This window comes from Mytilus trossulus, chromosome 14 (assembly GCF_036588685.1).
Source record: "Mytilus trossulus isolate FHL-02 chromosome 14, PNRI_Mtr1.1.1.hap1, whole genome shotgun sequence".
In the NCBI taxonomy this organism is placed as follows: domain Eukaryota; kingdom Metazoa; phylum Mollusca; class Bivalvia; order Mytilida; family Mytilidae; genus Mytilus; species Mytilus trossulus.
The window spans coordinates 16,366,510-16,378,979 of record NC_086386.1 but is presented as its reverse complement, the minus strand read 5'-3'; the positions used below and the strand labels follow the sequence as shown (position 1 = coordinate 16,378,979).

The window sequence follows — 12,470 nt, the reverse complement described above, 5'->3', positions numbered from 1 at the left end:
ATTTAAATTGAAAACATTTTGTAGTCTGAATAATTAAGATAATCACATTTTTATGGTAAAAATATATTGGTGGTCTGTTTATAAATTGATTTGAATTTTATTGCTAAACTATGAGTTTTGATGTAACACCTTTAGTGGTCATTTTAGCGCTAAGATTGTTAGAAGGGTTAAGAATAATGATAATGTGTTAAGCCACACAAAGTGCAAGACATTAAAGGCAGGATATTTATGCCTTTGTATAAGTTATTGCCTTTGTAGGTTTTACCCCATATGATAGGTACCCTATTATGGAAAGGTGTTACATTACACAAATTAGACGGTCATCTACCTTTAGGTAGTTTCAGTAGGAAGCATAAAAACATTTTGTTCTGTTAAAAAACATTTTGTTTCTTAATGGACTTTGAAGTATTCAAATGTAAGTGGTAAATTTGCATATGAAATTTATAAAAGTTTGAAATTTTTAGAATTTATTTGAGTTTTGATTTATTTTTCATTTATATAAAATATTTTGTTTATGTTTTCTCATTGAGGTATGACTTCCCTAACATTTCAAATTTGATAATTTGAAATAACCTTTTCCAAAAAAATACCATTACTTTAGAGTTTATTTTAAGATATTTTCAAATTTACTCAGTAAAATTCTCCCTAACAATAGTGACAAGACTGATTTCCTGTTAATTATTATCTGACTTCTAGAGTTCAAACATCATTGTCATATCATTGTCATTACAAAAAACAATAGATCAATTAGTAGTACTAAAACATCAAAGAATTACTTTATGAAGTGTAAAACAAAGGTGTTATTACCTGAACAGGTGATTGTTAAAACAATGGGGATTAAGTAACATTTACTTCTAATTTGTGGCACAAATTCAAAATTACTTCAATTGAAACCTTTATATAGAGGTAAGGACTTAGCAAACATTAATTATTTATGAAATAGTGTAACCAAAACATGAAATATATGGAATATTGTAAGAAGATTTTAGTGAGGTATTTTCAATTTTCACTAAATGACAATATTCAAAATCTATGGTAAGGAAAAAATATAATTCTTATCCAAATATAGTAAGATTTTGATTTTATATAGATTGTTAATAATTTATGGTGTGTTTTAAAATATATTAAAGTAATTGAAAAATGGGGACTATTTTACAATGATAAATTGTCAGTTCATTTTATCATTTAGGGAGGTTCTATTACAAGTGGATTAAAAAGCTAACATAAATCTATAAACTTCCTACAATAATGTCATATTGAAGAAAATTAGTGTCAAGATGTTCTCTTCTTGAAAGAATTTGTGTCAGTACTACATAAAACCTATGGTTATTACAGCTTACACCTAAGCTTGTGTAAAGTTTGTAATTTATTTACTCTGATTATATATGGGCGTTTTTCTTTTTAAATTTCATAAATGATATAAACAAAGCCGACATGAAGATGACAATATTTTGATAAGTATTTATCACTCCACACACCTGGCCCACGATTATTTTTCTCACCTGGTCAGTCACAACTTCAGGGTCTTTCGAGTGTTTTTGCATAAATTAATCCGAATCGTCAACTGTTGACTTTTATGACGAAACTGACCTTCCTCAAGTGTTAATCAAACTATAAACAAATGTTTTGTTATTCAACACCTTTAGTAATTGATTACATGGATACAGTAAACGTGATGGACATTGGTCAGTGACAATAATGACCAGTATCATATATTGTGTCCACTCCTCTAGTACGTCAATGCTGGTGGTCACTACTAGTATAGGTTTTGTTTTTGTATGAAATAGTTGTGGATTTAGTATTGTATTTTTGCTGCAAGGTATGAAACATATTTAATATTTGAATAAATAAGAAGATATTGTTGCTTTATGTGGTATCACCCCTATTTTTTATATCTATATGGAAATTTTTTACGAATAATTATTATCAAGATTGTCACATAATTTGTACAAAAAACAATTTTATTTTTTTTAAATGTTTTCAGGAAATGATATATCTTCAAAGCTCAAACTTCAGGAAATTGTAACACGGGATTTCCCCGTGGCTGTGGAGTGCATGTGCTTCAGTTAATTAATTAAGTGTATAGTTTAAGTAGAAATCGTGTATATTTTAAGTATTATCCGGCATCATTGCATGACAAATTAATAAACAATAACGCCTATGATTGAATTATTTACATTTATTTTTTTCAGACGTTTAAGTACACTAAACAAATGTGCAATAATGAGAATAGTAACTCCTACTCGTAAAACTGTAAGTATTAAGATTGGTTTGTTTATGTTCTGTGATAATACAGTTGTACTGATGTAATAACTGATTGCATTGTAATCTCCTAGAAATCTATACTGTTGATTTTCACTATTTTTCAACCATACCAATAAAGAAAATGGTCTAAACTTATCACCATGAACAAAATAAATATCTAAAAATATCTAGATTTTCAAATTGGAAGACTGGACTTTAGTGAAACAATGCATGTATTTCCAAATTTGAAGATTTTAATGTATACCAATTTTTGAGGCCATCATTGTAATAAAATAATACTTTTAACCTTAATGTCAACCAGATTAAGACTGCCTAGTTAAAGGCAGAAAAAAAAATTTGTTTATCATGAAGGATTTTTTTTTATTGTTTATCATTATGGCGGGAGAAATAATGAGGTTTTCAAAGAAATGTTGTATTTGTTTACTGACAGGAAATTGTCATCACATGTTTAGTAACATCTCCTGACACTTTCTATTTCAAACACTTCTCACTTCCTTTGTAAAACATTCTCTCTCTTACAGCGATAAATATAGAACTCCCACGAAAACATGTCCACCTTGTAGTCAATCGGTGATTAAAAAGAAGTTAAATTTGACCCTGGTTAATGTTTTTTTATTGAACGAGATTACTATAATATATTATTATCTATGATAATTATGTTGTCATCCTATGTTGAATGACCAGGTAAAAGTGTTCCACATGACTGGTTTTCTGTCAGGTGTATAGCCTCCGTAAAAGTAAACTTTAATATATGTAGAATGTAACAGGAGAATATCTTAGGAGTGGATAAAACTTTTTGATTGTTTTTCTGTAATAATGATGGGATGGTACACATTGTCACAAACATTTATAGGGTAAGGCAAAGTAAAATTTTATATAACGTTGGAAAAAAATGATAAAAATATCAAAACTCAATCAGATGTTCAACTGTATCTGGGGAAAAGGGATTTCCGTTGTATTCTATTTACTATATTTTGAAGAAATGAATATTTTGAAATATTTAAATAATTATTTTAAATCGTATGATAAGCTTTTTGCACTTTACTGTATCCCTGCGGACAAAACATCTTCAGGTTTGTAAAGGTTAAATTCTCAGTTGACCTGCATTTGCAATTTAAAGTTAGATATTAAAATTAAAACGGCAGGAAATTAAAAAACGAATCCTTTTAAGGTTTAATTTATCGTCACAAAAAGTTGGCAAAAGTAAAGGAAATGATGTGTTAAGAGTACCAAAAAATCCATTTTGTTTCGTTCTTCATGTTTAATGAATTGACATTTCTTTTGAACATAATGTTATTATAATAATCCAGCCTGATGTAACTTTTGTCAAAATAAGATTAAAATTATAAGATTTTCTCAGGTTATTTTTGTAAACAAGTTGAAAAGAGTGGAATCGATCATTGACATCTGTTGTTACCGCCAGTTTATATTAAAACATATCTTCCTTAGGGTCCCCATGTGGGAGAAGTTATTTCACGGAACATTTCATCTTTGTCTTTTAATGCCTATTTCTCGCGTTATGATTCTGGATATTCGCTTAAAAGGTTTTAATTGATGTTAATATGAAAAGATCTTTATCAGGTTTAATGTGTTTTAGATATACATCCACCTTTTCAAACCTCCGATTAATTGTCGAAATGTTTCATCTTCCTTTATATGGACTCCTACGTTATAATTCCCTAACACCTCAAAATTACGCTAGCGTAGGATTCGACTAAACCATGTGATCAAAAACACCAGGTGAAATATTGAATATTATTGTCCAGGAACTTCTAGTAAGGTTCAACATCCTGACTGTAGATGATAATGGTAATGTAAGATACTAGGTTCTTAGTGTAATACACAGATAACTAATGCACAAGATTTATCTCAATACCAACAGGGGATTATCTAGAATGGACAACCATTTCCTTAGAAGCTTTTATAAACATTTACATATATTGATAAAATCAATTTACCCATCAACTTGTAGATAATCTGTATATGATGGATTAAGATTAAAATGTTGATAATAGTAGAGTTTGGATAACCTTAATAGTTGGGTAACAAAGTTGAAATTTCAGGTGAAGTTGAGTGAAAACAAGAAGATCTTAATGGATCTTTCTGCTTGATAGACTTTTTCTTGGGATACTTTGAACATTAAAATTCATTAAGTTGGAATTTCCCAACCGGTCCGTTGATTACTAGAATTAATTACGAAGTCTGAGTCATATTGCTGAAAGGAATTGGAATATAGAAAGGAAAAAAAATAACCGTAGCTTAAATCAGTGTGAAATATTGGATTTTATACCTTATATATCATTGTCTGTCAAAATAAGCATTTTCATTATTTTCTGCAAATTGGATCCATATTAGCTTTATGTCTCTCAAAAATGTTAATTTTCAACCATTTCTGCATATTGGATAATCTCAGGTAGGAGTAGTGCATCTGAAAGGAATATTGTATTCTGTGTGACAGTAATTTTTCAGACACATCAAACGTAATGTATAAAATAACACTATTCCTCTCTCTTGGTATACCTGTACAAAAATTTTTGTCTTTTGGGCAGATCAAAGTAGTTCGCTAAGCTAAATGTCCTTTAATTAGATAATAACTGCACTTCAAAACCTTAATATGCAAATTAGACTTAATTATTACAGGAGTAGAAGTTTTTGATGTGAAATGCCATTTTGTTTTAATTTTGTATTAAAAAAAAGATTTTCGTATGAAACAGATGCTGCAAGCTTTTATACATACTGTGTGTAGTCACTTCTCTACAGCTGTTGAAATGTATAAAATATTGATTTAGATCAAGATGAACTACATCATTTATAGAATATAGCTTCTGTCTACGACAAACTACATGTACCTGCAGTCTACTGGGTTTGGAACTTTTTATAGGAAATGTGGAAAAGTCACCATAATGGTAATCTTGTTTTTTCACATACAGATAAGGGAAATATGGTTCTGTGTCAAAGGATTTTATAATCTTAGTTCAATTGAGGAGTTGTTTAGGAGTTTCTACTTACAATTGAATATTTTATAACTTTTGTTTATTTTTCAGAATGAAGATTCTGATGACGATGAACAGTGTGCTTTAAGTGACAAGTGGAAATATCAACCCAACATTCGACGCTGGTCACGTAAAGGACTAAAAGACGCAGTTAGTGTCACACAGCCTGGAAACACAACAGTCAAATCTAGTTCAAGTAATGATAGTTTGTTAGCTGATCAGAACAGTAGTAGTGAAACAGGGGACAGTCCCGTACTGGATCATAAAATGCACCATGAAATGGGGAAATCTACGGACGATTTATGTGTAAATAATCATTCCAAAACCATGGATAATGGAATTTCCTCTGTAACATTTAGTCCAAGATTACGGAGGGCAGCTAGTGAAAGGATAAAAGGTGCTAAAAATTTCTTGAAAAGGGTAGAAAGTTTTAAAAGTAGAAAAAATAAAAGACTTCCGAGAACTGCTGGAAACACGGTTGAGATTAGTGGTCCTGTTATTGATAGTGCCGATATGAAAGAAAAAATTAAGCATTTAAATTGTAAAGACTTAAGTCCGACATTGGAAGATATGCCTCCTCCGTTAGATACAAGTTCTCCATTAGACGGTAAAACTTCTGAAATACCAGAACCATGGTCTAGTGAAACAACCGACTATAAACAAACAACTGGATCGATAGTCCATACATTACCAAAGTCTAGTTCAGGCTGTGATAGAACTGTTAAATCTAGTAGTGCTATGGTGACACAAAACGACTTGTCTCCGACTGACCATAATATGTTACAAGAATTAGATCTGTCAATGTCAATAAGTGATTCAAGTTCCGACACATCTATCACATCTCAGAACGGTGCTTTATATGGACATGAACGATTCCGTGTTAATCGATGGAACGATAATTCTGACTTGTTCTATTTACCACAAGATTATATTCCCGGGAAATTTCCTAAAACTTTAAACGAAGATAGCGGGATCAATTTAAGAACTGGTAGTTTTAGTTACTCACAAGACAATGAATCAGATTCCAGTACCCCCATACCTGTACGTCGACGAGGGTCAACCAACCCGAGAGTAGAACATAGAGGTAGTTTCTATGACAATGTGCCGTTAGAGGAGAATCTAGAGGCTGCACAAGAGGAACTGGATGATATTTTACATAAACTTTTCCAAGATATAAATGGTCTGAATAAAGCTATTTATGGTGAAGATGCAGGTAATTGTCTATGGTTAAATTGACTTTTTTTGTAGATTTCTTGGGAATTCCCATTTTAAAATCAAACAAGAAGTAGGAAGCTGAATAAGTTTTACATAATTTCCACATTTGAAGTACTGCAGATTAAACATTTTTTAGAAATCATTATCTTATTTTCAACATAGTTTTTAAAAAATTGATAACTATTGTATTCCTCCAGCTTTCAGGGAAGTTCAGATTTGTAAAGTACAGATCAGGCAAAAAGAAATCTAAGGAACAATTTAACAATAATCCTCACCTTCAAATTTTTTTTATTTGAATTTTCATTATTCATTATAAAGCTGTCTTGAAGACAACTATATTATAAAACCCAACTGTGCAAGGGGACAAACAACTGCACATACAATAAAAACCATGATATTTTTATGAGTAAACAAGTATTGTTTGTGTGACATGAAAAGTAGTTGTCAAATTTTTTTTAGACAGCACCCTGCTTGACACATTATAATTTGATCCCATTTTATTGCAATGAGTAGTATAACTGCATCCTAATATGTAAACAATGTGAAAGTAAGCCTTGTTTACATCATATAGGAGGCATTGACACTATACAACCACATTTCATGTTTGTGGTTAATGCACTGAATGCTATAGGTATATATTGCATGTTGACACCTTTTCATAAAAGTGACCAAATTTGGGAAAAGGTCCCCATTCAGTTAAGTGGTATGTTAATTCTAAAACTCCACACCATGAATTATCCTTTGATATCAAATAGTTATTTGTCTCAAAATCATAAACACAACATCAAAAATTTATGAATGAGCAATTTCATATAATAAAATTGGTTGTCGATTTCATAATTATTCTGTTAGTTACAATTTTTGTAATGGTATATGTTTCTGAGGGAGTGAGTAATGATTGCGTTGCATGTTAAGAAGTTGTAATAGTAATAATGTTGAAACTTATACTATAGGTTAGTAACCTAAATGATGCAGTCATTTTTCTGAACTTTTAAACTTTTCATTTCTGACATACTAAATGACGGTGCAAAATATACATGTAGGAAGAACAGCGATAAAGTAACTTTTTGGCTTATGCAAATCAACTTGAAATTCCCTTTAACAAAAATATATATAAATAGTTCGATGAGCAGGTGCATTATTTTCCGACCATTATTTTCCAATGCAGTAACGCTGGCCGTCATTACAATCTTTAGATTTAACGAATAACTATCTTCCATCTGACAAAACTACACTAGGTCTGATGTTTGCCCATTCGGATGAGATGAAATATTTGGTTCTACAAACGGTCGGTTTGAGAAAACTTCATCCTATGTTTTAATGTAGATATTAGATGGTCTCTGTACAATATGTAAGGCTCAAATATTAAAATCTGTAGACAAACTATTACCCAATACTCCTCTTAGCTAGCCATGGTTTACAGTCATGTCCGAGAGGAGGGGGCTGGATTGTTTTCTTCAACTAGTAAAGATGCTCAATACTTTGCGTAGCTAAGTTCATTTCATTAACAAATTTGATGTAAATCAAGTTTAAAAAAAAATTAAAACAGTAATAAAAGTCTTGATTCCTTATAAAGTCATCCCATATAGAGTGGTTCATTACACTAGATCAGTCATGACACCAACAAAGTTGAGGTAAACCAAACAAATTTGTAATTTATGATGTACTTTGGAGGTTTGTTTTGACAAATTTAACTCATAATATTGTTACAAAACTGACAACGATGAACATTTACAGTTATTCTGATGTGACACTGTCAAGATTTCAAAAACATAAATTTTCACATCTATCTTTGGTTTTAAGGGCATGAATTATTACAATTTTTATGTACCTGGCAAGGTAATTTTACACATAAATGTACATACGTAACCACAGATACATACATAATTGTTTATGTTTATTTATGTAATGTGTATTCGGGCAGGGATAGATACAGGCTTGTTTACCACATCAAATGAAAGTTTAATTAATTCATACCTGTTATATTTGATACCTGAAGAAATATACAAATGTTTTACATCTAATAGGTTAATGAAATAAACTTAATGTATGCACAGTAGGGTGTATCCTTGAAATGGAGTTTTGTTTGATAAATATAGACTAAGTCAGTTCTGAAGCTGGCCATTAGAGATCTTTGTAACTCACAATTGTTCTTAATTTACATGAAATATTTGCCACTGACTTTCAGCAATTTTTCATTTCCATTTTTGGAATTTGGTCACACAAATTTTTTAAAAGTTCAGATTCTTACTTGGATGGGTTTAATTATATATATTTTTTTAGAAATATGTAGGAACCAGTAATGTTTTAAGAAATACTTCATGAATTACAAAATTGTATAGTCATATACAGAAACTATCTAAACATGCTTAAGTTACAAGTACTTTATTTCTAGTGAAGATTTTTTTCTGCGAGTTAAGTTACATGTACCTCAAATTTCCTTTGATGTTGAGGCTTCGTTTTTTTATATGCATATTGAAATGACACTCTAGGTGTTGTCCTTATCTGTCAGAGTCATCATGTAGGACAAGTGTTGTTTACATCTTATTATGAAATAAAATATTTATGATAAGTCGCATATTAAGAAAAGTTAAATAAGTAAATTGTACTAAAAAGAATGTAAAAGAAATACCATTGGTTGGACAGAACAAATACAGAATATTTGAGGACCATGAAATAGTCATTCGTATGTCAAGCTGACATTTTATTGTTGTAAATATTTTTTGCTTTTATTGCCTATCAACCTTAAGAATGTTATTGTATGTATTATATATGTTATTTCAGAGGATTATGAGCCACCACAATCCAACACTTCTAATGTCACTGACATTGATGAAGCAGATGACAGTCTCCATGACGATAATGACATCACAAGTGGTACAGTGTCATCTCCAGACAGTAGTGATCATGATCTGCCAGACTCTTTGCATGATGATTCAGCAGAACACATAGAATGTCGTGAGAGGAGAGACTCTGGAGTAGGATCTTCTCTTACTAGAGCACCTAGGTAAATTTACAATACTGGACATTAGTTAGTTTCAAGGTAAAGAAGATATAAAATGAGACACCACTCCATCCAAGTCACAATTTATAAAAGTAAAGCAATATACATCAGAGTTCGCGAAAAGTGTCAGTCCTCAGGATTTCACCACCAAAATTTTGCATAGGACTGACACAATTTAAGTATTTTTCAATAGATTAATAGTGAGGACCAGCAGATTTTTTTCAAGGACCACCAGGGGAAAAAAGATTTTGCGAACTCTGATACATGTAGGTCAGAGTAAGTTCTTCAAGACATGTTTGATATTGAAGGAAGACAAACGTCTATTTGTGATATTATTTAGGTGAAAGTCACCTAAATATGAAACATAAATGATAAAAATATATACCTGCCACTCTTAAGGCTTGTTTGATTTTCAGAAAGTTTTTCACAGTCAATTGACCATGTATGCAAAGTTTTATGAACATTATCACTCTGAAGATAATACAGTATGATTGATACCACTAAACATTGTCTTCAACGAACCTATTAAAATTTTTGTAATGTCATTTATAATTTTGCTTCTGTCTAACAGAGAACTGAAAATAGAAATACAGATTTCAATGTTAGAGTGCATCCTGCTACAATATAAAAATTGAAAAATAGGGGTCCATGAACTCGTTTTCAAATTAAATCAGTTTGAATGATAAAAATCAGTCGAAAAATGCATCTTTTCCCGATATGTCACAGTTTGACGTAGTGAAAATAACAAATTACGTTAGCAACCTCATTACCTTCCCTGTAACTGTATCGTATGCCCTTAAATAGTCAATTGAACAACAGAGAAACCTTTTGAGTTATAAAAAAACATTTCTAATGATCTATTCTATTTAAAGTTATAATTAATCATGTTTCATGGCTCTTTAAGTTAAACATATAACCTGTTTATTTTGCAGTGATAGAAGAAGAAACAGAATACGATGGCACAGTTTTCAGAAATCTCACCGTCCAAGTTTTGGCAGTCAGACTGTTCACACCACAAACTTGTCTGTATGTCAGTTAATGGTACTACAAAAACTGTCCTTGTGTAAATTAACGGGTTTAATAGAAAAATACTCACAAAATCGTTCTGGTTGGAGCTGGACAGTTCCAAGGTTCATGAAACGACACAAAATTCCAAATTATCAAGAAAGGAATGTATTCGGAATTCCATTACTTGTAACCCTTCAGAGAACTGGACAGCCATTACCACAATGTATGCTATATGCAATGAGATACCTGCGTAAGAATGCAGCCGATGCTATTGGAATATTCAGAAAGGCAGGGGTACGATCAAGAATACAGAAATTAAAGAATGAAGTTGAAGCAAATCCAGGTATGTTTTAACTGATTATGTCAGGTAACCTGTCTATTGACCACTACAATTCTAAAACCCTACTTTTATAGATCAAATATAATAAAGAAGATGTGGTATGCATGCAAATGAGACAACTGTCAACAAGAGACCAAATGTCACAGAAATTAACATCTAGAGGCCACCGTACAGTCTTCTTAACTATCTCAAGAGCTTTTTTAATAAACTACAGAAAATAATATAATATAGGATACAGACAAATTCAAATTATTTAAAGTCTTAATGTGACTATCACATATCCGTAGCCAGGGGTCTAGACAAACCCCTCTTTAAACAAAAAATGATAGTTGAGATTTAGATTGAAGTTTGACTATTAAGGTCAGAGCGCCATGACTTCAAATAATTCCCCATCAGAGACATCTGGCTTGAGGCCTGCGTCACTAATATTACATAGTCTTTTTATAGCCTTTGGAAAAAGAGCACCTTTCATGTAAATATTACATTGTCCTAGATAATTGTTGTTTAATATATGTTATACTGTGCTAGTGCATGGTGGATATTTTTACATGGAAATAAGTCCTAATTACAATTTAGTAGCGGAATCAAAGTGAATCCATGATTATGCATGATTCTCCAGAAACTTGATTTATCAGCTTAGCTAAAGTTTATTACATCAATTCTAAAGGGCAAGCTGCAGGATTAAAAAGAATTATTCAGATTTTAATTTAAATTCATTTTGCTCACAATGCTATCAACAAAAGATTTATTCATCGCAATATCTAATTGCAAAAAAGGCACCAATATTCACATGTATTATACAACATTATCAGGGGTAAACTTGTTTTTGGGGAAAAAAAGTTTCTTTGTGTACCGAAAAAGGTCAAAGTTTCTTCAAATCCCATTCTAATTGAAAAAATGACGCAGCATTTTAAAGATATTTCTAAGTATTGAAATGGTTTGATGTGTTTTGAAGCATGATATACATTTAGAAATGATATTTAGAAGATGTTTGTGTTACAGAAATGATTAGATTCTGATGTCATTTTAAACCTTTATGTGTCAATTATCCAATAACTTTTTAACTGATCTGCTCAAAGGTGGTTTACGATGCTCTGAGTATAAACATCATTTGATTAAATTTGTTTTTACCATAACACTCTAGAAATCGATTCTATACTTTCGTTGAAAATTAATGGAATATTATAAAATGGTATAAACAGCTGCCTGTCTCAGGTAGACAGAAATTGAATTTTCCCGTTTTCATTACTTCTCCGCTGTAAAATTCTTCAATAGACGTAATCGATTCTAACTCTTGGCCGTGAAGAACAACAAGAAAGGCTTATTTAGACTTTAGCTCTCAACCTACACATAGCTGACTTCTGAAAGAAACCTGATTACAGCTATATTGCAATAATTATGATGGCGCTGTTAATTTTATTACATTTATTGATTATTCTTAAGTTCAGCCAAGTGTATCGACTAAATTACAATGGATATAATTAAGTCTGGCAAATAACAGAAATTAACTATTAATTGTATTTATCATGTTGGGTAGAGATAGTTCATATTTTATTCATAAACCATATTTACATTGTTTAGATGACATCAGTTTCCAAATATATGCCAAATCTAAAAAAATATTTCAACTCTTAGACAGACTGGA

At 31.0% G+C, this 12,470-nt stretch overlaps 1 protein-coding gene across 4 annotated transcripts in view; it reads left to right on the top strand.

The window, feature by feature from the left end:
- Window positions 1-12,470, top strand: part of LOC134696665 (rho GTPase-activating protein 7-like) — a 118,097-nt gene that overhangs the window by 100,221 nt on the left and 5,406 nt on the right. For all 4 annotated transcript variants that reach the window (XM_063558581.1, XM_063558580.1, XM_063558582.1 and 1 more), the window contains 4 exons: window positions 2,193-2,253; window positions 5,310-6,471; window positions 9,258-9,480; window positions 10,410-10,828. In XM_063558581.1, coding sequence (XP_063414651.1) covers window positions 2,193-2,253; window positions 5,310-6,471; window positions 9,258-9,480; window positions 10,410-10,828 — 1,865 coding nt within the window. The remainder of the gene's footprint in view (window positions 1-2,192; window positions 2,254-5,309; window positions 6,472-9,257; window positions 9,481-10,409; window positions 10,829-12,470) is intronic.